Source organism: Loxodonta africana, chromosome 19 (assembly GCF_030014295.1).
Source record: "Loxodonta africana isolate mLoxAfr1 chromosome 19, mLoxAfr1.hap2, whole genome shotgun sequence".
Classification (NCBI taxonomy): Eukaryota; Metazoa; Chordata; class Mammalia; order Proboscidea; family Elephantidae; genus Loxodonta; species Loxodonta africana.
In genome coordinates this window covers 20,626,401-20,649,459 of record NC_087360.1, presented here as the reverse complement: position 1 = coordinate 20,649,459, position 23,059 = coordinate 20,626,401, and the positions used below count along the sequence as shown (strand labels likewise).

At 56.6% G+C, this 23,059-nt stretch overlaps 1 protein-coding gene across 4 annotated transcripts in view; it reads right to left on the bottom strand.

Annotated features, from left to right (window-relative positions):
• Positions 1 to 104: 104 nt before the first annotated feature.
• The window catches only part of TOP3B (DNA topoisomerase III beta), a 41,386-nt gene continuing 18,431 nt past the window's right edge, over positions 105 to 23,059 (bottom strand). For all 4 annotated transcript variants that reach the window (XM_023559400.2, XM_064272345.1, XM_023559402.2 and 1 more), the window contains exons 2-18: positions 22,815 to 22,997; positions 21,268 to 21,399; positions 19,876 to 19,982; positions 18,700 to 18,774; positions 16,624 to 16,820; positions 15,711 to 15,867; positions 13,899 to 14,012; positions 12,209 to 12,299; positions 10,525 to 10,679; positions 10,243 to 10,348; positions 9,593 to 9,739; positions 9,317 to 9,490; positions 7,115 to 7,243; positions 6,469 to 6,618; positions 5,745 to 5,845; positions 5,047 to 5,248; positions 105 to 3,263 (exon numbers count right to left, since the gene is read on the bottom strand). In XM_023559400.2, the coding sequence (XP_023415168.1) occupies positions 2,782 to 3,263; positions 5,047 to 5,248; positions 5,745 to 5,845; positions 6,469 to 6,618; positions 7,115 to 7,243; positions 9,317 to 9,490; positions 9,593 to 9,739; positions 10,243 to 10,348; positions 10,525 to 10,679; positions 12,209 to 12,299; positions 13,899 to 14,012; positions 15,711 to 15,867; positions 16,624 to 16,820; positions 18,700 to 18,774; positions 19,876 to 19,982; positions 21,268 to 21,399; positions 22,815 to 22,884 (2,589 nt within the window). In that variant the 5' untranslated portion in view covers positions 22,885 to 22,997 and the 3' untranslated portion in view covers positions 105 to 2,781. The remainder of the gene's footprint in view (positions 3,264 to 5,046; positions 5,249 to 5,744; positions 5,846 to 6,468; positions 6,619 to 7,114; positions 7,244 to 9,316; positions 9,491 to 9,592; positions 9,740 to 10,242; positions 10,349 to 10,524; positions 10,680 to 12,208; positions 12,300 to 13,898; positions 14,013 to 15,710; positions 15,868 to 16,623; positions 16,821 to 18,699; positions 18,775 to 19,875; positions 19,983 to 21,267; positions 21,400 to 22,814; positions 22,998 to 23,059) is intronic.

The following is a 23,059-nucleotide window of genomic DNA, read 5'->3' as shown; positions in this document are numbered from 1 at the left end:
AGCCTTGGTTTCCTTACCAGAAAAGTGGAGACAAAAGCAACCTATCTCGTAGGGGTGCTGTGAGAGCCTCGGGCAGTGTTTTTCAGTGTGCCTGGATATTGCCTGCATCAGAATGTCCGCGTGTGTGTGTGTGTGTGTGTGTGTGTGTGGGAGGTTCAAGGAAAGTTAGAGCCTCATCTCTAGTTAGGTGGTACTTGTGACAGGGCCTAGCCCACTGTGAAGTGAAGCGGAAGGTGGCACACCTGCACCCCCTCAGCAGGGGCTGTCCCACACCGCGGACTGCATTTGGGGCTTCAGCTCAGCAATGATGGCTCAGTGAGGCACGGCCACCCTCTGGGGCTCACCCCTTGTCAGAGGATATGCCTGGGGTCACCCCTTCCACCTCCCACACCCTCATGGAAGGAGTCTCTTGCCGTCACAGCCCATTGGGCACCAAGTCTGTGCTAAGCCCTCAGCTCCCAGCTGAAGGATGCTACTCTTCCCCACCCCCTCTGCCAAACTCCCTCAGACTCAGAATGTCTGAATGTCCATCCTCAAACCCTGCCCTGTGTCCTTGGCTCGCTCTTCGTGTTCTGGCCATCACCAACACCTTCCTCCTCCATCCCCTCACACACTGCCAGATAGAGTCAGGTAGAGATGGTTCACATCATTCTAGGCTTTCCAACCACCAATGATGGCTGTGACCTCGGGGGAAGGAGCTGTCAACCCCTCCCCTGACTTGCAGGGCTGCTTACAGTGTGAGCAGGCCTGGTTCCGCCTGCAGCAGTGCCGCCTTCTAGAGGGCACCTGGGGTCTCCCTTGGCTGCTGCTTCCTCCAGGTCACAAAAGGCCTGACCTGGGGCAGGGCTGGAGAGGGGGCTCATATCTGCAGGTCACAGCCGCCTCCTCTGCCCATCAGCCCCGGGACGGAGTGCTCCATCCAACTGAGCAAACACATAGGAGCACCCACAGCACCAGAGTGCCAGAACCTCAGGTGACAGGGTCAGTTCTCTTAAGGGAGCCAGTCTGTGTCCAGCTGATCCAACTACCATGAGACCAGAGGCCTGGTCTGGAGGGCTCACCCTGTGGCTCTTCCAGCAGGTGGCCTGCAGTCACCGCCCTCCCCAGACCCCAGGGCACGAGAAGGCACGGCCAACACAGCTGTTGAGGCACTTCAGGCTTGAGCCACCTCTTCTGTGTCCTTATTGTGCCTGCAGCTGTGGTGATGTACATGGAAGGGTCCAGGAGTGCAGAATCCAATCTGACAGCCAAGGGCCCTGACAGGACTCCTACATGAGGGCTAGTGGCAGAGAAAGACAGATGGACACTTTATGCAGAGCCCTGCTCGTGGCCAAATCCTGGTGTTAGGAATGTGACGTCTGTGTTTGAGTCCCGAAAAGCCCTAACTCCACTGCCTATTTGGCTGCCTCACTGCAGGGTCCTGGGGCCAGGCCCTTCTGTCCTCAATGTGTGATAGTGATGGCCATGAGGTTGCAGGAGTCACAGCCTGTGCGGGGACCCTCCCCACTCCTGAGCATGGCCTGGTCTGTGTGCTGGGATCTGACTGGAGGGGTGGAATGGTAGGAGGGGTCCCCACCTGGAGAAGCTCAGCCCCCAGACCTTCCAGGTGCACAGTTCCTGTCAGCCTGGCTGCAGCACAGTTTCCCAGGGAGCTAGCCTGGGGTGGTCTTCCCCAGGCGATACCCATCGGTCTCACTGCATATTTTCTTTGTTTCTGCAGCAGTTTCCCAAATGGTGTCCCAGGGAGCACCAGGGATGTTCACTGGCCCTGGCAGAGGTTCTGGTGGTGACAGTGTGCACATTGGTTTATTTACTGAAGTTCTCATCAGAGCCTCACATGCTGTATGTAAACTGAGCCTGCACCAAGAGGGGGGCTGTGTATGGTGTCCCGGGATGTTTGCACAGGGGTTCCACAGGACCGTACTCCTGCCACCACAGGGTGAAGCACAGATGGGTGGAGGTGGACAGTGCATGCTGCCCTAGGCAGCTGTGGCCGGAGTGGGGAGCATGGGAAGGGGTAGTGGTCACAGATGACAGCTGACTGCCAGCTGGGCTTACAGGTCTTTCCTAAACTTGGCACGTGACAGCTTCTAGGGGCACCCTTGCACTCTCTCTTGTACGTTACTGTCCCTGTCTAAAACACAATGGCCTTGTTGTGAGAACGGGAGCCAAAGAGGCCCCAAGAGCTGCCAGAGCCTGGCTCACACTATTGTGCAGGGGCCCTAAATAGCGCCTGCTCTGAGCTACGGAGCTGGGAACTAGAAGCACAAACCATGGGGGTCTAGAGGGCTGAAGGCTACACAGGCAGCTGGAGAGAAGGCAAGGGGCTTCCTAAAGCCTGTCCAAAGAGGGTCCTTCCTGGCTGGGCCTCTCTCCCACAACACATTTCGGGGGGATGACTGTCATGGCCTCCTACGTGTGGCCACAGGTTGAATATACTTTGAACTGCTGACCATATCTACTCCGCCTCCAGATGTGGGGCGTCCTGTGGGCACCACCTGTGCCAGATGGAGCAGGAGGCTTGAAGGACTTGTGCTTGGGATACAGGGAGAGGCAGGGACAGGGAAGGGGGAGAGGGGAGTGAAGGAGACCAGGCAGGGAAGGAGGAAGAGGAGGGCCCCACAGGCCCCAGGGATGAGTCAAGTCTCTGAGAGCTTTGACCAGCACAAGGCCTGGGATCTTTGCTCTAGGGTAAAAAAATGTATTTTAATGGTTTTAGTGCCTAGAGGACAACCATGATGAGGCAGCTGTCCCACCCAGGACCAGGGCACACACTGGCCCTCACACGAAGTAGGCAGCCAGCGCTGACATCTTGTCCTTTGGCCGCCGGGAGCTGGGCTTCCCCAAAGGCCTCCGGCCACGGGCCCGCCCTCGGCCCTGCCTGCGGCCCGGGCCACCACGGTGCATGGGATGGCAGGCCGCTGCATGCTTCAGCTCCACCAGCTCCTGGAAGACCGGGTCGCAGAAGACACAACCTATGTGCTGTGTCTCACCGCCGGGCAGTGGGGACTTGGCCTTATTGAAGTCCACGTCGAGCAGGGCGGCCTCACAGGCCCCACAGGTGTCAGCAGCCACACGTACGCGGTGGGCATTCTCGAAGCAGTGCGCCACCACATTGCACCTGTTGCAAGCCACTTTCCACTTGGGGCCTGAGGTGGGGTCCAGTACCAGCACTCCACTCTCACATTCCACACACTGCCCGACACCCAGCATGCTCAGCGAGTGTTGGCAGGTGGGGTGTGTGCACTCGTTGCAGCCCATACCTGTGGATGGGGAGGTTGCAATGTACTTCTGGCCTTGTCCCGCCGGCCCTCCCCACCGCAGCCACTGGGGTGGCTCTTAGCATCTCAACACTCCAGGGTCCTTCATCCCAGCAGAAAGTGCTCCTCTGCCTTACTCTGGGGAGATCCTTGCTCATCCTGGCCCTGGGGTCTGGAAGATCCTGCCACAGCCCCTATCTCTGCTTCTCTGGAGTCTGCTTCACCCTCAGGACCCTGCCGGGGCAAACACCAGTCCCTCAGTCCTTCTGCTGTGGTTCCGCAGCGGTTCCGCAGCTCACAGTGACCATCAGCTCCACTGGGTCACATGCAAGGGCCAGCTGCTCTGGAAGCTGCTAGAGGGTAGTGTGCGAGGAACTTTTCAATTTTTGAGGTGCCAGTAGGTCTAAAATTGGGGGGGGAATTCGGAACTGAAATTAAGCACTCCACTCTGAAATTAACCTGGGGGTTTTACCTCTACTCTCACGATAACATTTGACTTTGGTTAAAGTCTGTCATTTGAAAAACAAAGCTCAGTCAGCTCAGTCGTGCTTGTTAAGAGTGTTCCCACAGCTGGCCTTAGCAAAACCTTCACTGAGTTGTTAACGTAACTTAGAGCCTGTAGAGAAACGTGTTGTTTTACCTACCTGAAAAGAAGTTCCTCAGCAAGAGCCTAGGCTTCATCTCTTTTTCTCTCAGCTAAATTAGCAGAGTTTACTTACACTTTCCTGACTCATGGTCAATTCTGCACCCAAAGACTCCAACTAAGTTGGCCAAGCTGCAAATGCATCACCAAGCTTCCGTATCACTAAGCTTCCTTGTTGGAATTGTTTGTACTTTTCACCTTAGAAATACTGCCTTAGTTAAATTGTATCAAGTACTAGTGATTTGTGTTGAGACTAGAAACTGATGTAAACAAAGTTTCAGTTAATTGCCACTCTTGCAAAGCTCACCTCCTTTCCTGCCATTGCTGTGAAACTGTTACCTGTACTCACTCTATTTGTTAAATAACTCTTTGTTTTCCAGTAAGGCAGGGCGTGCCCTTAGAGCCAAAGTGAAGGTGTACTCTCCTGTGTATCGTTCCTTCAATAAATTTTGTTTTTAATATCAAATTGGAGGCTTGGTTCAGTGACTTCACTAGGACACTAGGGAGGGGCCTTACCTGGCAGCCTGGACCTAGGCCGTGCTACCCATGATGGCGCTCAAGTGCCCAAGTACCCACCCTGCTGTTTCCTCCTGCCCCACCCCGTGAATTGGGGCAGATGCCCGGCTCTCACTAGCCCTTGGCTCCTCACCTGCAATGTGGGGTGATGACACTCGAGAGGTCACATCGAGTGCAAAGGGGCAGCTCGGTTGTAAGTGGGGGGTGGGGAACTGAATGGCCTCAGGCCCTGGTGTGGCCTCCGCACTGCCTGACCACACACCCTCAGTCGGAGCAGGAGAATGGCAGAGCCATGGGCACTGACTACAGTGAATCCAATTTTGGGTGGACATCCGGTCTATTGCACTCTCATGTGCCCCAGCAGCAGGTGGGCACTTCGTGCCCTGGCCCGGATGTCAAGCATATACAGAGACCAGTTGCCACTTAATTAGCACCTGGCTAGAGTGGTGGCCTGACAGCCAGTGCCTGAGCCAGTGCCCGAGCCAGTGCCCTCCTGGCTCTGCTCCAGTGAGCACTCAGAGGGTGGGCAGGGGCAGCCCTCTGCCTTGGGCCAGCGTGGTACTAGGCAGGCTGGCGCTGCAGAGACCGCAGATACCTGGGGGTGGCTGAGGCCCAGGACATGCTCACCTTTCTTCATGTCTCGGAAGGGCGGGTGGTTGTAGCAGTAGGGGCACAGCGGGTAGCTCTTGCCCCGTGAGCCTGACGACCACAGGACCAGCTCGAAGTCATCCAGTGGGCACCGGAGCTCCTTATAGAGTTTGATGGTGCCGTTCTGGGGGAGGGTGTAGGTCTCATCGCAGTGTGAGCAGTGCAGGCGGCTGGGCTTGGCCTGAGGGCAACATGCAGAGTTAGGGCAGGGGGCTGCTCGGTGTTCCCTACTCGGACCCCCTTTTTAATGTTGGTATGCTGCCCGGAAGACTCTCAGGCCAGGCCCCCAGCCTGCGTTCTCAGGGCCCCTGCCCCCCGACCTCGTGCAGAAAGGGAACTCATGCATGTACATTAATATCCACTACGGGGCTGAAAGTGCACAGTGTGCGCCGAGGTGGTTTAACAGCTTAGGCACCCTTGGGAGACAATGTGCGTCTACGTGTCTGAGCCCCTAAGGGGCGATGTGCTTATAGGTGGTTTAATAGCTCAGGGGCTCCTGGAGGTGCTTACGGGCAAGGCTGCTCCAGGCCTCCGACCACTCTTGTGGGCCAACCAGGAAAAGGAACATTCTTCCTGGATGACTAAAGAGGAAGCAGAGGCCTCAAGGGGCCAGGACTTGCTAAGTCTGTGTAGTCAGAGCTCTGCAGGCCAGAGGGGTCATCGCTGCCCCCACCCACCTGGATGTACTTCATGAACCGGTGGCACTTCCCGCAGCGGGAGAGGGGCTTGCCTGTGGCGGCCAGGGGTGAAAATGACACTTCCATTAACTCGTCCATGCCTGGAAGCAAACAGAGCCAGGGAGGAAAGGCAGCCGTGAGGCCCTGCCATGGGAAAGGGGGCCTCCAGGTTCAGAGCTGACATTAGCGCTCAGGTATGCTGGGCACAGCTGTCAGGAGAGCTTTCCCACCTCTCTGACGATGCTCAGTGGACTGCGCTGACGGAAGGGAAAAGCTCCTACCCACCCTCCACCCTTCGCCTATTTGGGCAAGTCAGAATATACATAGTGCTTGTGGTGAGTATACACAGCACCCTGCAGTGAGTGCACACGGTCCTGTGGATGAGTACACAGTCACCATGGGTGGGTGTGCACAATCCCCGAGGGTGGGCGTGCGGTCTCCCTGCGTGAGTACACAGTCCCGTGGGTAAGAATGCACGGTCCACTCAGGGAATACACAGTCCCCCCACCAGAGTGGAGCTTCTGCCGCCAGAGACAGGACGGCAGAGCAGCCCGCTGGAAGCACATGCCCTGGGCCAGCCCAGCCCTGTGTGTGCCATGGACACTGCCGTGCATTGGTCCTGACAGTGACCAGCAGTGAGGCATCCCCATCTGTCTGGCAAGGGGCAGACAGGGTGGCCTGACCAAGGGACCTCTGGGAAGGGGCATGGAGCAGCAGGCCTTACCGGCGATGGAGTCGACGAAGTAGTGGAACTTCCTCTTGAAGATGTCCAGGGTGTGCCCCAGCACCTGGCGGTAGTCAGCCTTGCCCTGGGCAATCAGGTTCAGCTGCTTCTCCACGGCGCTGCGGATGGTGGGGAGCACCAGCTCTGCATCTGCGGGCGGGACCAGGGCATGGCGGGAGCTTGGACCCGAGCGGCTGTGGCCCCACCAGGCAGGGAAAAGGCCACTGCCACTCCCCCTCCAGCTCTGGCCAGTCCCCTGGCTCCCCTGGGCCTCTTGCCCACAGAGCTGGACGGTACCAGGCTGGCTGCCATGCTGCCACCAGGGCTTTCCTGACCTCCTACTGGAGTCCTGTGCAGAGGGGCCTTCAAGGGCGGTGTCACAGATATGCCCAAGCCTGCACTCCTCTATCCCTCCCGGGGACAGAGTGGAGACAAGCACTGCGGTGAGGACGCCAGGCCTGGCCCCTGCTGAGGTGCCTGCTACAGGTGGGCTCATTCATCACATGCATTGAGCCCTATTCTGGGCAGGCCCCAGGGGCACCTGGTGCAGTACCTGGCACTGGGGGTTGGGGGATGGTGAGGCTGTGCCCGTCAGGAGAGCCAGGGAGAGGGCCAGCCCGAGGTGGGGGAGGACATCCTGACTCACCGATCTTGTAGTAGCCGTGCACCAGGACGATGCCGAGGTTGGTGGGCTTCAGCCGGCGCCCGCTCTCCACAGTGACGTAGTTCCGCTGGCAGATGTTATTGATGTGCACAGGGATGCTGGCGTCCGTTCCTGGAACACCCAAGGAAGACCTGGTCCTCTTTGCGTTCCCACTCGCCCGTCAGACCATGTGCTCAGGGTCACCCCCACCAAGGGCCCCTGTGCCCAGCCTCCTCACCCCGACGCTGTGCAGCGTGCTCATCATTGTCTCACTGACCTCAAGAACCACCCGCACAGCAGTGGTGCTTGTTCCCATTTACAGATGGGATGTGGAGGCTCAGAGAGGTTAGGTCACATGGCCAAGGTCACAGAGCTCACCCCATAAGTCTGGTCAGTGCCATGTCCATGGCCTCTCTGCCTCGACCCTGTGGCCCAGCAGCTGCACACATGGCTCGTCCCCGCTTCTCTGCCCTATAAATGTCCCCTCCACCCCCTGCCCCCACACCCAGTGTAGCTGAGGGAGGGTAGGGCTCCCAGGCACCGCAAGCAGTCTTTTCACCACCTGGGCTGCTGCCTCTGTGAGGATGTCACCCAGGAGACTGGGCACTGAGCCTCCCCGGCTGTAAGAGCAGCATTGACAGCATGACACGGCAGCAACTTGACTGCAGCTGTTCGGACCCCGTGGGTCCCTGCTGCCCCTCTCCGTCCTCGGGTCAGGTGCTTGCTGGCCACAAGCCCACCTGGCTGCACTGCCATGGAGCCCATGCCCCATCTGTGAAGACGTCAAATGTCCATCTAAAACCCAAATGGAGTTGAACTACTTGGCCAGTAATTTTAAAAACACAGAAGGGTGAGGGGCCACATGTTGAAATGGAAGCTGAGTCTGGGACTCTCCTTCCCTGGGGCCCACAAACCCTCCAAAATCTCCTGGTTCTCGCCCAGACCCACACCAAGACTGTGGAGAAAGATTCCCAGCATGCTGCCAAGCTTTCCCCTTCCAAACCTGGTAGCCTGACCCACTGCTGCCAACCCTCTCCAGGGTCCCCATGACCATGGGCAGGTCCCCATGATGCTGTCAACACTGCACCCCACCCTGAGGGAGCTGCTTCTTGGCAGAGAAGACAGAATTGAAGACCGTGATTTGCGTTCAAGGGGATGAAAAGGAGACAAATGCTCACAGTATGTTTGCCGTGCGCCAGTGCGTGATGCCATCCTCTCACCTTTTGCCAGGTGGCTCTGAGCTAGGCCTTCACATGTGAAGGACTGGGGGCCAAAAGCTCGCAGTGGGACGCACCTGGCAGGTGGGTGGCTCTGCCTCAGCCCTCAGTGGCGGCTCCGATGGCCCCTTCTCACACAACCCCACAGCCCTGTGCCCAGTGCCATCCTCAGTCACAGCCACAACTGCAGCTCATGCTGGTCACTAGGCTTGGACTATGGACATGGATCCCTAAAAAATGCAGGGCCATGCCCGACAGAAGAAAGGCCAGAGGTACTGGGGGAGCAGCGCCCACACTCAGGCCCAGGCCCTGCTTCCCACCCAGGCCCCATTACCAGGACCCCAGATTAAAGGGAGGTGCTCCGCCAAGTTTACTTACACAACCAATAAACAGTGGGCAGAGCCCACGTGCAACAGCCCTGATTGTCCCAAACCCACTGTGGCCACAGCCCTCCAGAATTTGTCAGCCAGGTTGGCCAGGAGGCTCATGTCAGGGACTGTGTAGTAGTACCCCCCAGGGAGTGCCACTAGGTAGAGGGCCTGCTAGCCAGTTCCATGCCCACTGACATGCCCAGCCACAGTCTTGGCCCATAGGCAGGGACTTGTAACGCCCATCTCCCCTGGAGATGCATGCACAGGCAACTGACTGCAGGTGGGAGCTGACAGCATGCATCTGCCACCCACTTGCATGGGGACACTGATTGTCACTGTGGGGATGTGCTGTCCCTGGGGCAGGTACTTTGCGCCTCTGACTGAAGCGGCTCCCATGAGAGGGGACAGGCCTGGCTGCTGTGCAGTCTTGGGAGGTCCTGACTGACTCTGGGGTTTCCCCTTGTAAATGAGTCAGGTGGCCTCTGGGGCTGCCCTTGCCCCCGGGGTGGGTCAGTGTGAGTGGCCCTCAGCACAGGAGCCTGCAGCTCAGGCTCCCACTGGGAGGAGCTCGGGCAAGGGGCTGCCTGCTGGAAGCAGTGCAGGACGGGGACACCCACCAATGCCGTGCTTCTCCATGAGCGTGATAAGCTCGGCCTCTGTCAGGTAGTCGGGCGGGTTCGTCTGCTTCTCCAGCATCTTCATCTCACTGATGGCAAAGGTGTCACCCCGCTGGCAGGTAGGCAGGTTGTCCTCCGGGGGCACGCTCTGCCAGGGCATGATCTCTGTGAAGCCTGCAGAGAGTGCTGTCCCTCAGGGTCTGGGCCTGGCCTGGCAGGCCTCTGCCCCACCCCCAGGTCTCTGCCCGCCTGTGACGTGCAGTCTGCGTGTGTCACCTGGTGAAATGACGGTCTTCCCAGAGCAGGTGAAGTGCTCGGGACCAATGCGGAAGGTGATGGTGCTCTGCAGGTACTTGCAGTCATGGCTCACCGTGGCGATGAAGTGCCGCGTGATATACTCGTACAGCCGCCATGCGTCACCCCCTGCAATGACAGGAGTGACTGCAGTGGCAACCGGGAGGGTGCTGGTGCCCTCCACATAGTCATGAGGCCTGGCTGGAGGCCCTCGTGGCTCTTCACCCTTTCCTTCCATGGGGGGTCAAGCCAGGCCTGCGCCAAAGCCCCAGAAGGAAGAGGGGACACGCACAGAAAGAGAAAGCCACTTTTCTGTGCTGCGTAGGTTCCTTACCACCATGGCCCACCCCTCCACACACACAGCCCCCCACCCCGCTCCCAGATGGACTGCTCTCTGGGCCGTGTCCTCCCCTCCACTGTCCAGTGGCACTCCACTGTGTTCTTCCTGTCTACGTCTCCCTTGCTGTGGACAGTGGGAGGTGCAAACCTTGTGCTTGTCCCTCAGCAGCCATCCTGGCCCCTCGCTAGCCTTCCTACCTCTCTGCATAGCCAACAGGGCCTGGCGCCATTGATGGTGGCCGCACCCCTTGCCTCCCTGGAAGCCTGAGTGTGTATGTTTGCGTGTCTCATACCTAATTCAGCCTCTGTGGCCGCCTTCATAGGGGTAATGGGGGGATGGTCGCCAGCATCATGGCCTTTCCGTGGGCGGTTGATCCCCTCTGCCAACAACTGCTTCACCTGTGGAGAGAGGACCAGGTAATGTCTCATCCTAGACTCACTGCTCTCCTGCCAGGAGGGGGACCACTGCCACTTCTGGGTCTGGCCACATGGCTGAAAGGGTTCTGAGGCCCAGCCTGCTCACTGCCTTGGCCCAGAGGGGTGGTTGGAGGGGTTCTGAGGCCCAGCCCACTCACCGTGTCCGCCCAGTACGGGTGGTTGGCCTGCTGCCGCAAAGGGCCCTTCAGGTCGAAGTTCTCGGGGTAGTGGGTGGTCTCAGTGCGTGGGTAGCTGATGTAGCCCTGTGTGTAGAGGCGCTCTGCGGTCTGCATGGCGTGCTGTGGCCCCATGCCTGCAGGAGACGGAGGCCTCTGCTGGCCTGGATGCTAGGGATGGCCAGGAGCCTGCACCCAGCCCCTCTATTGACGCCGCTCTCCCAGGACCCTACCCACAGCCCCCAAGGCCTGGCTGTGAATGTAGAGGTGCCACTACCACGATCATCACAAGCTGCCATCCGGTCAGAGGTCCCACCTCTCCAGGCCAGGCCCTCTCAGCACTGTGGAGGCAAAACCCTAAGATGGCACCCACCCTGCTCCCAGCCAACCACAGGAGATGGGCCCTGCTCGCTGGCCTCCAACCCTAGCTGGGCCCTCTTCCTTGTACCTACTGATGCTGCTCTGGGGTCTCACAGCAGGTGCCCCTCTTAGGGATTAAAAAACATTATCACTGCTACTGTTAAAATGTACTGTTTCATCATGAGCCATAAGGTTTTCATTGGCTAATTTTCAGAAGTAGATCACCAGGCTTTTCTTCCTAGTCTGTCTTAATCTGTCTTAGTCTGGAAGCTCTGCTGAAACTTGTTCACAATGGGTGAACCTGCTGGTATTTGAAATACCAGTGGAATAGCTTCTAGCATAAGAGCAACACACAAGCCACCACAGTACGATAAACTGACAGATGGGTGGGGGATGACACCATGTAGCTCTATCTCACTCCTTTTAAATGACTGCAGTCTTCCACTGTCTGGAAGTACTGTTTCACATCATTTAACCCTTACAGCCACCCAGAGAGACAGGAACCACCATCAGCCCCATTTTCGCACGAGGTTCCAGGGATAAGGAAGGAAGTGGCCAAGTAGGGTTTGCAGTAGACTTTGGCTGCAGAGCTGGGACCCCCACACCTTAAATGCCCCTGGGGGGACTCAAGGGAATGAGGGACACAGGAGGGCCTGCGTGAGAAAAGCCCATGAAGGGGAAGGACACAAACTGCCAGACAATTTCCTGGGTCTTCAGTCCTGGCCACAGCCACTGTGTCTTCACATGAGTCATTTCTATCTTTGACAGTATCTGGCACAGGCTGGGTTTCCCCCCATAAATCCTAAGAAGTTGTTGAGTGTTAACCAACAGTTCTGTGAAATGGAATCCTCTCTCCTGTTCACATTTACTTGTTCCTACTCCAGAATTGGGCTCCTGGGCGGTGCAAATAGATTACTCTTGGCTGCTAAATGATGAAAGGTTGGTGGTTCAAACCCACCTAGTGGCTCCACAGAAGAAAGGCCTGGTGATCTGCTTCCATGAAGATTACAGCCAAGAAAATCCTATGGAGCAGTTCTGCTCAAACACACATAGCGTCGCCATGAGTTGGAGTCGATGACGGCAATAGGTTTGGCTTTACTCTGGAACCTGACGACAAATGCGATCTACACAGGGTTCAGGCTCCTTCAAAGCCTCACAAAGCACAGAGGAGGGGGGCTCAGTGGAAGCCAGCAGTCAGCTCCATGCCCCATACCCTGGGTGTCAACAACTGCTGCACTGGCGTTGAACAAGGCCGTGTACCTGCACCGTAAGTCTTTCAGGACCTCAGAGAAGTGTCCCTACATACCCAGAGAAGAGCTGGCCACCCGGAGCATCTCCACAGTGTTCAGAGCCAGGGGCCTCTGCTTGGCCTTCTCCTTCCTGCTGGTGGCCTCCACCTAGAGGGTAGGATCCATCATGAGGGCAAAAGGTCTGGCTTCATCCACTTGGCCTCCCTGCCTCTTACAGTGGTCTAAAGACATGACTGGGTATTTGAAAGGAGCCCTGGTGGTAAAGCAGGTAAGAGCTCAGGCTGCTAACCAAAAGGTCTGCAATTTGAATCCACCAGCCGCTTCACTGGAAACCCTATGAGGCAGTTCTGCTCTGTCCTATAGGGTTGCTATGAGTCAGAATCAACTCAATGGCATGCAACAACAACAGGAAGGGGAAAGAGTGACAATGCTGCGGGGGCACAGTTTCCAGGGAAAGAGGACACCTGAAGGAATAAGGAGGAGTCCAGAGATGGGACTGCAGAGTTGTTACTGGGGTGGGCTGGGGGGAGGGAGAAACGAAGACACAATGCTTTGGGGACAGAGTTTCTGCTAAAGGTAATGGAAAAATGGTTGAACACGATTAACGTAATTGACGTCACTGTACATGTACATGTGAATACTGCTGAAATGGCAGCCATTCTGGGTGGGCGAGCGGGCACCCAAGGAAGGCCTGAGGAGGGCAGGGAAGGAACCGAAGGCGGCGAGGCTGTGCCCCAAGGAACCTGGCCGCTCTCACGGCTGCAGGGCATTTGCTTTGATGGCCACAGACATGCACTAGCTGCGCAGCCACCCCTGTGCAGGCCACATCAGCCCCGCCCGACAGCCAGGCAGCTCCTTCTAACTCACAGAAACCCCACCCAAGTAAGGCATGTCAGTTGCTGTCGAGTTGACTCTGACTCACGGCGACTCAAGCTGACAGATGGTGGTGGGAGTAAGAGACAGAAAGCCATAGAAGGCCATGAAGCTGGAATCCCAGATCCGTCCCTTGCTGGCTGGGACTCTGGGCAAGTGAGGCAGTGTGAGAGGTCCCTCCACAGCTGTTACCCTCACATGTCACAAAGCAGTGACATCTGTGTGGAGTCCTGCCAAAAGGAGACCATGCCCACTGGCTCACATGGACAGGGAGGGTAGGAGGACCAGCAGGGTCACAGGTTTGGGATGGTGCCTAGTCTTGAACAGGTATGCAATACACTGTGGCTATTGTATTGGGTGAGGGCAGTGGTGGTCCAGTGGTAGAATCCTTGGCTTCCATGTGGGAGACCCAGGTTCGATTCCTGGTCAATGCACCTCACATGTAGTTACCACCTGTCTGTCAGCGGAGGCTTGCTGGTTGCTATAATGCTGAACAGATTGGAGCACAACTTCTAGACTAAGATGGAGTAGGAAGAAAGGCCTGGTGATCTCCTTCTACAAATCAACCAGTGAAAACCCTATCAATCACAACGGTCCAATCTGTAACTGATCATGGGGATGGCTTAGGGCCAGGCAGCATTTTGTTTCATCGCACTTGGGGTCGCCATGAGCCGGCAGGCAACTTGACAGCAACTAACAAAAACATTGTGTTGGGTACATGTGAGTAACCATTCTTCTTCCCAAAAGATGTTTGTGTTTCAGAAAGGGAAGAAACATGTGGCCTTGGGCTACGAGCTATTCCTCCAGCCAGAGGCTCCCAAGTCTCCCCCCCGCCAAAGCTGAAATGTGACAGGTATGGTACGGCAGGCACACCTGGGCTTCTTTCTCCATCTTCGTTATGTTTAAAAACATCTGTGCAATCTCCCGGTCGAACACTCGCACTCGGTCCCAGTCTAGAAGGAGAGTTCTGTCTTTATCAGCATTCACCTGGAGGAATAAGGGTAAAAAGAGAGGTGAGAAAAAGTATCCAGGTGACTTCCCAGTGCCAGGGACGAGACGGGGTAGATGCAGGTGGTCCATGTTTTGGGCCATCTGGTCCAGCCTCTAGTGTCCCGTGGCTACATCTATGCAGGAGCGTGGATCCGCAAGCTGAGGCCCAGCCTCTGCCCAAGAGAGAGCTGCTCTCACTACAGGTCCATTCTCGAAACCAGGCAGGTCTTCCTGGGAGTGGCCTGAAGTGAAGGCTGGCTATCCTTGGAAGCGTCCAAGCCTTTCTGTGCCATCTCTGCCCATCGCCCCCCTCATAGCTAGCACTAGGTGAGGCCCCACCCAGAGGGCCCCCAACCCTGTGTCAACCAGGGCAGTGCCATCTTAGGTTTTAAATCTTACAAGGTGCTCCCATGGAGGTTTTTATTTGAAAAGAGGGTACTAAAACTTTTTTTTAAAGTCTGAAAACCAGTGGCCTATAACATTCGGTCCCGTTCTTGGGCCTGGACACAAAAGCGGGCTGGACCCCACTGGGTGGCCTTGCTTCCCCTCCAGAGCTGAGCATGTTCTCACAAATCCAAGTTCAACTGGCCTAGGGCTAGCTCAGCCCTGCTGTCCCCACGAAGGCTAGGGGCTTGGCTTGGGCTCCTGCAGGCAATGTTCTGCCTCCCTCCCATGCATGATGTCCATGTTTGTGCCTTCGGCCCTGGGGGCTGTGAGGGCACGTGGAGTTGGCCCTGGGAGCTGGTAAGTGACCACATCCAGATTCATGCGCCACGTTCCAAGAGGGAGTGGACGCTGCTGTGGTGGTGGAACACATAATAGCCTTAAAGCATTGGTGAACTCACAGTACTTCTTTCTTTGGGTATGACCTCAATCACCGGATATTAAAAATATAGCTACTACCATGTGGAGGCAAGAAACACTTCTAAAGACAAAAGGGGCCTCACACTTGAGAAGGTGGGGACCCACAGGCCTCAACCCCCCATTTGTTATGCAGACACTTAGCTTCACTGCAGCTATGGACTCCTGTTCACTGTGTCCCACTGTGCCCTGTAGTGGCCACCAACACGTGCTGCCACATGGTAGGGCCTGCAGTGCACGCTTGCCATCCCCAAGCACTAGCACAGCTCTGGGCGCATGCCTGCTGGCAGCTGCTCTGACACTACTTCTTTTTGGGGGTTCGGAGGAGAACAGGCTGGGATGGTTTCAAAGGCCTTCTCTCAGCCTGTGAGGTCTGAGTCTGCTCTGTGCTGGGCACCAGGCCCACGCCTGGCTCCGGGACTGTAGGCAGTGAAGCACAGGGACAGAGGAGGGAAAGCTGGGGGTCCCCACACTCCTGGCCCAGGGAGGGTGCACCAGCCATGGGGATGGTGCTCAGAACGCCCATCACACAGCAGTGGGGGCACTTCTGTTGTCATGTTGACCAAATGAGCTGGATTCAAATCCTGGCTTTGGCATCTATGTGGGCAACTTACAACTTCTCTAGCCCTCAGTTTCCCCAGCTATAAAATGGGGACATTGCTGTGAGGATTAAATGAGATAATGCATGCAGAGTACCTGGTACACAAAGGAGCTTGATAAACATCAGTTACCAATTTTATGATGTAATTATATGATGATACTGCTGATGAAGGCTCTCAGAACCCACACCTCAAACCTGGAGAGCCCGGCAACAAAAGGGAATGGGAAGCAAACCTTGGCCTGCAGCACCCAGTATGTCTCCGGCTTGAAGGACTGTATTTTATCGTGTCTCTCTACGCAGAACCCCAGGGTAGGAGTCTGACAAGGGCCGAAGGAGATGAGAGAGCTGTCTAAGTCACCGTATTTCCCCTGGAAGTATTTAGTCTGGAACCTAGAAGGAGAGACGGGGGAGAGATCTGGTCATGAATTTACTGAGATGCTGCCATTCAGGCTGGTGCGAGGCCAGGCTTGGTGCTATGGGCACAGGGAGGAGGCAGGCAACAGCCGCTTCCTGCTTAGAAGATGGCGTCAGCAGCAACCAGAAACCGAGCGGCCTCCACAGAGGACAGGCAGAATCTAGGCAGAGAGGAACCACTGGCGTGTGCGTGGGCATGTCAAAGAAAATGAGAGAAGGGCAGAGGTTCCTACCATCTGGGGCCAGGGACCCCTTTTATTACCTTCCACTCCCTACCCCCTCCCCTGTGCGATCTTACTTCAGCTAAATATACAATTTTCTTTAGGTTCTTCAAAATGTTGAAAACTGTGCCTAGCACATAGTTGCTGATCAGGGGCTCTTAGAAGCCCAGGGACCATAGACGGCACAGCTCTGGCTGGGGGGGATGTGAGGGTGCACAGGCACAGCTCTGGCTGGGGGGGCGGGCCATGTAGAGGGGCACAGGGCACAGCTCTGGCTGGAGGGCGGTGCATGTAGGGGTATAGCTCTGGCTACGGGGGTGGTCACGGAGCACAGGGAGCACAGGGTTCGTCCAGACTAGGGGGATGGCAACAGCCGGGGTACCTAGGGCTCATTCAGGCTGGGGTGGCAGGGCAGCTGGGGTACCCAGGGTTCTGGCTGGGAGGTTGGTGTGGCTGGGGCACACAGGACACAGCTCTGGCTATGGGGGGTGGGGACACTGGGGGCACCCACCTGGTAAAAGCGCAGCCGATGCGCAGGTCCAGCTCCTGGCGGGCATCCACCGAGAGTGCCTCATTGTGGTCGGGCTCGCCCAGGCGGGCCATGGCATTGCAGATGTCCGTGTCTGTGATGGAGCTGAATCTGGCCCGGAACACTGTCTTCTCACCACCGTGGGCCTTATTCATGACAGGCAGCACTGCGTCGAGGACCTGGCGGGGGCAACCTGTTGTCATTCTACCTCGGCATCAGCCACCTGCCTCCCGCTCCCTCTCTCCAGTCGTGAGGTGACTCTGGTGCAGGTGGAGCCCTCCACCGTGTGTGGCCCTGCCCCCACCTTGCAGACCTTCCCTCTCCCCCTCTTTGCAGGAGCCTCACCTCTCCACAGTATCTCCCGCACACGGCTTCCTTTCCTTCTGCCCACCGACTCATTCAAACACCTGCTTTGTCCTCCTGCCCCTCAAGCTGTTGCCCTCTCTCCACTCTTGCGTCTCTTCCCACCAAACCAGGAGATGCTGCTGCTAGGGGCACCAGAGCCTCATACGGCCAAACCCACCACCTGACCCACTTCCTTGCCTTCTAGAAGAGGGTGCTCAGAGGGGAGGGCAGGTTGTAAGACACTGGAACAAGGAAATAAAAGAGGATGAGGAGGAACAGAGATGGGACAAGAAGGGTGGGGAGGTAGCAGGGCTACCCTAGCTGGGGAGTGGGCACTGGCAGCTCATGGCTAAAGCAGATGGCTGTGGGTGGGGACTGGGAGGAGCAGATGGATGCTGCTGCTGCCTGTGGGGTCCCAGAACTGAGTCACTAAGGTGGCCACGTGGTGGGAGGGGTGTCACCGTGGGCACCTGATCAGGCTGCTTCCTTATGGTAAGAAGTGGCCTCAGTCTGGGGAGAATGGCCCATGTGCTACCCTACTCTCCACGCCCAGTACAGAGGCTCCAACGAGGGACCATCCTGCCGGGATAGGGGAGTGTCCAGGACAGGGCCCAGTGGGAACATGTTTGCTAAGGGTGCGGCCCTGGAAGTGGGGCACCCCAAGGTCCCTGCCCCACTGGAGCTGTGCTGGCCTCCATCCATTCAACAAACACTTGCTGAGTCTCAGTGGTGTGCCAGCCCTGGGTCAGTGTGTATCAGCCCTGTGTGAGCATGTGAGGGTATGCCAGCCTTGTATGAGTGCAAGGGTGTGCCAGCCTTGTGTGAGTGTGTAAGGGTGTGTCAGCCCTGTGTGAGTGTGTAAGGGTGTGCCAGCCCTGTGTGAGTGTGTAAGGGTATGCCAGCCCTGTGTGAGTGTGTGAGGGCGTGCCAGACCTGTGTGAGTGTGTGAGGGCATGCCAGCCCTGTGTGAGCGTGTGAGGGTGTGCCAGCCCTGTGAGTGTGTGCCAGCCCTGTGTAAGTGTGTGAGGGTGTGCCAGCCCTGTGTGAGTGTGTGAGGGTGTGCCAGCCCTGTGTGAGGGTGTGCCAGCCCTGCGTGAGCACATGAGGGCATGCAGCCCTGTGTGAGTGGGGGCACACAGCCATAGTTGCCACTGTAAGGAGCTGGCACCTGAGAGGCACCAGGTGAGGAAACCACAGTCATGGCCCAGGGATGGCACCACAGCCCAGGGAGCATAGGCATAGGTGCTCACAGCGATGCTCCTGCTTCCCTGCGGGGAGGGCTCCCTAGGGAAGGGGGATAGGATAGAGGAGGGAAGGCAGGAAGTGAGAGAGATGAGGCTTTCTGAAGGAGTGAAGGAAACCGCTGCCATCGGCATCTGCGGAACATACTGGAGAGGCATCATGCTGGGCCCCAGGCTCTGGAAACCAACCCTCTTCTCAAGAAACCCTTCTGCATCAGCCTAGAACATTTCTTGCCCTTCTACACTCACCTGTACAGTGTTTTATGAGTGAAGTCACACTTAATCAATGCCAGCCAAGTGCTCGCACTTTAGCGTCTACAGGGCTTCCAGAACAAAGGAGAGAAGAGGCGCTCTCAAGCCAACACAGTTTATTCCCTACTGTGGCCCCAGGAATGATGTGACCTCGAGAGTCAGCTGGGGGCAGGTGACAGAAAGGCTTCAACGTAAGGATGAACTTGGACACTGCGCTCACCTCAAAGCAGATGTTCTCGCCCTCTTTATCACAGTCCAGCCACAGCACGATGTAGTCACAGCCCCGGCCCTCCACCTGCACAATACACAAGATCAGCGTGTGACAAGTCCTCATGTCCACACCCCAGCAATGCCAGCTGGCAGCCCAGGCCCCACCCGGGACAGACAGCAGACCACGGCCCCAGGCCTCATTAGGAGGACTACGCCCTCTGGGAGGTACACACAATTAATGTGCTTAGCTGTTAACAGAAAGGTTGGAGGTTCAAGTCTGCCCAGAGGTGCCTCAGAAGAAAGGCCTGGCGATCTACTTCTGAAACATCAGCCACTGAAAATCCTGCATAGCACAGTTCTGCTCTGACACACATGGGTCACAGCGAGCTGAGGTCAACTCAACAGCAACTGGTAACAACTGGTGTGCCCAGCACAGGCTCCAGGCAGTGCCGGGCTGGCTGCTCCGCTCAGAATGAACTGAGTTCAGAATTGCTGTTTTAGACTCAAAAAAAAAAAAATCTATGCAATACGATCTTAACCCTAGAAAACATTGTACAGAAAAGGGGTTGGAATGAATTAACCCTCGAAGCTAACAGTGCTCGTCTTGGGCCGTGTGATGATAGGCTGCTCTTCTTTCTCCTTTACTTGTTTTCCCAATTTTATATAATGAGCATGTGTTTGTTTTAAAATTGGAAAACAAACTCTATCTTAAAGTGGAATCCCTGCTCTCCAAAACAGGGTGACACCGGTGCCAGGTCCCCGATGGTGACGGGCGGAGGAGCAGGCCTGGAGGGGGCCTCACAGGCCAGTACGGGGCACTCATGGAAAAGGTTGAGAGGCTGCTCGAAGAGAAGCTCCCCGTCTAAGGTGGGGAGTCCCCGGGTGGTGCAAACGTTAACATGTTCAGCTGCTAACTGAAAGAACGGAGGTTGAATCCACCTAGGGGTACGCTGGAAGAAAGCGCTGGCAACCTACTTCTAAATATTTGGCTATTGAAAAACTACAGGGCACAGCTCCACTTTGACACACCTGGGGTTGCCATGAGCTGGAGCTGACTCGATGACAACTGGAACTGGTCTAAGTTGGAGGAAGGACTCATGGGCTGTGGTACCTAAGTAAAGGTGGGCAGGGACCTTTACCCTCACTGCCCCCTGGTATGCCTGTCCCCTGGCTCTGCCCCACACACCTGCAGGAACTTCACCATGTTCAACTTGGGGTTGGCTTCCTTCTTCTCCGTAGGCGCTTGGCTGAACAGCTCGGCAGGGTCCACTTTGTCCCACTTGTTGTACTTTCCTGCAAGCAGAGCCACAGTGACATCCGAGTCACCCGTCTTACAACCTACTCAGGCTTCGCTTCACAACCTTACAACCTGAGGAGGAGGGTGGTAGTGTTTTCATTTCATAAACAAGGACAGGGAGGGTGGGAGAGTGATGGGCCCACGGTTGCCCAGATGGCTGGAGGCAGAGCCAGAACTTGAGTACAGGAAGTCCATGCCTTCCTTCTGTTCCGCTGCTGGGCTGACACTGCACCTCACAGCCATCCCAGGAGCCAAGCATGTTCTGGGCAGGAGCTGCTACTTGCAAGTTTGTTTCTGGAACTTTTCCTGTGGCTGGAAGCACCATCTCTCCGGCTGGCTTCCTTTGCCAGAGCACCTAATCACACCACCCATGCCCGTGTCTTCTCTCCCAACCTGGATTTCCTGTAACTCTCTAGTACATCAGTACTGGGCCCAGCCCACAGCAGACACTCAGTGGACCCCATGGAGGATCAAACTCTTCAGGCCTCACACCCAGCTACTTTTGCACTTAACACCACGTTCCTGCTTTCTCTGCCCTCTGGATTTCTTTTAGGCCCTGTTTCTTGTAGCCTGAGACAATGGAGTTAGATGGAGCCGAGTTTAAATTCTGACTTCCCACTTGCCAGCTGGTGCTACACTTCAGGGTCTCAATGCTTGGCCACACAACTGTCACTGCTGTCATCGCTGAGCAGCAAGAACTACCGAGGCCTTCCTGTGCGCCAGGCCCTTCCCCTCACACCAAACCCTCAACCAACCCTGGGAAGTCGATGGAATTCACACACAAAATATGGGTTTGTGGAGGCCCAGTCATGGGACCCTGACCCCAGGCAAGAGCTGGCAGAGCGAGAGCCCGAGCCCAGGGCATACTCTTGTCAACCAGGGATTCATCCTCTAGACCCAGGGACTATTAGCCCGGGCCTCCCAAGGAAATAAGTGAATAAGGATACGACAACAGCCACGCTCAGCAGGAGCGTGGCCCTCCCCCAGACACCTGCATAGGACAGGCCCCTCCTGAGGTGGGCACCACCACCCCCGTCTCCACAGGAGGGCATGCATGGGCCCGTGCGGTGATGGAGGGATACAGTGGGGACTGGGACCCTGGATGCCTAGGTAATGGACACCTCACCCAGGGACCCTGAATCCCTGCTCTATGACCTGATGGCCTTGGAACTCATGGCTCTGGATACAACTCTCTGCCCGGAGCCCTCCCTGGCTTCCCTAAGACACCCAGGGAGCAGCATGCGGGGCTCCCTCAGGGGTGGAGAGGGGTGGGGGGCTCACCTAGGAAATCCAGGGTCATCACGTGACCACAGACAGATGTCATCTTGAAGCGGACGGGCTGGCCAGTGAAGGTCCCAGTGTACTCGTGGACTGAGCAGGCTCCATTCAGCCCTTTGTGTGAAGACATGCTCCCTGGGAAGAAGCAGCTCACAGTGACCCCAGCTGAGCTGTGGACACCGAAGCAGCCTAGTCCAGACCGCCTCCAGAGGGCCAGTCCTCCCGCCCCAGAGTGGCCACTGACCTCCTCCTCGGTTCACTGTGCAGCATTCTGGGTGGACTCGGAGCAAGATGCCCCCAACTTTTGCAAAAGAGCAAACACTCACTCTCTCTCCATTGCTCTTTTCACTCTTGATTCCATTCTCCACCCTTCACTCAAACATCACTGGGAGGTCACCAAGGACCTCCTGGTTATCCAGTCCTATGGTGTTTGCTCTAGGGACTGGGATCCCATGCCCCATCTCATCTCCCGTCTTGGACCCCAACTTCTCAGCCTGCTGTACTGGGGTCCTTTCTCCCACCCACTGGATCAAGGTGAGGCCAAGGCAGATGCCTACTATTTCTGGTACCCAGCACCTAAATACCCTTCTTGTCCACAGGGAAGTCCAAAACAGGATGGGACACAGGACACCATCAAGCACCCCAGTGCCAAGGTGGGTGTGAGGAGCAGCCACGCTCTCCCAGCTCCCTGGGCTCTAGGAGTACAAAGGCCAAGGCATGGCCCGTTGGCTCCTCCCGAGTGGTGTGAAGGTACAGGTGCTGTTGGGGTTAGTGGTGCAGCCACAGCAGAGTCAAGAGTCCAGGGGACAGTGGCGCGTGCCCAGTGGTGACAGTACCAGTGGCACTGGCCTAATCAGATTCAGATGGGGGAACAGCCTGGGCTGTGTCTTCTTCCTCCATCACTTCCTTTTCTGCCTCAGTCTGTCCAGGTTAGTTTCTATAGTTTGTGGCCCAGCCCACTTACAGTGACCTGTCTACACCTCCACTACACTGTGAGCTGGGCCTGTTCTCTCAGGAACCCAGCCCTGGCATGTGCTTGACAGGTCACACGCCTGGGGCGGGAAGTGCCTCCCACACCGACTCATACCAAGAGGCCTCACTAGTGTCTGCCGACCTACACTGAATCTGCCCCAGCAGTGGAATTGTACTTTGGGAAAAGAAATACTCCGTGAAGTAGGAATGGCCAGGCTTACAGACTAAAACAAGCACAGGCTAGGATGGGTCTGAGAGCAGCGCAGCGGGGGTGCGGTAGTAGAATTCCCGCCTCCCAAGTGGGTTCAATTTCGGCCAATACACCACATGCGCAGCCACCAGCGTCTGTCAGTTGAGGCTTGAGTCTTGCTATGATAGTGGGCAGGTTTCAGCAGAGCTTCCAGGCTAAGATGGACTAGGAAGAAAGGCCTGGTGGTCTAAAAATGAGCTGCTGAAAACCCTGTGGATAACGATGGTCCAATCTGCAATCAGTCACGGGCACAGGACTGGGCAGCATTTCGGCCCGCTGTGCACGGGGTCACCATGAGGCAACAACAATAACAGGGTGGTCTGCCTACCTCGAGAGAGGATCTTGGCAATGGACTGGGCCAAGGACGGCTTTTCTGCAACCATGAACACTGTCTTCATCTTGTCTTAGAGCCACCAAGGCTTCAGCCCTCACACTCCAGCTTTGGATAAATAGTGAGGAAAGCGTTCACAGGCTGCTCTTCCGGCTGCAGCACCACTGCCAACTCCGACTCCTACAGAGAAGACAAGACTCAGAAAACAGCAGTGTTGCCAACCAAGCCTACTCTACGAAGGG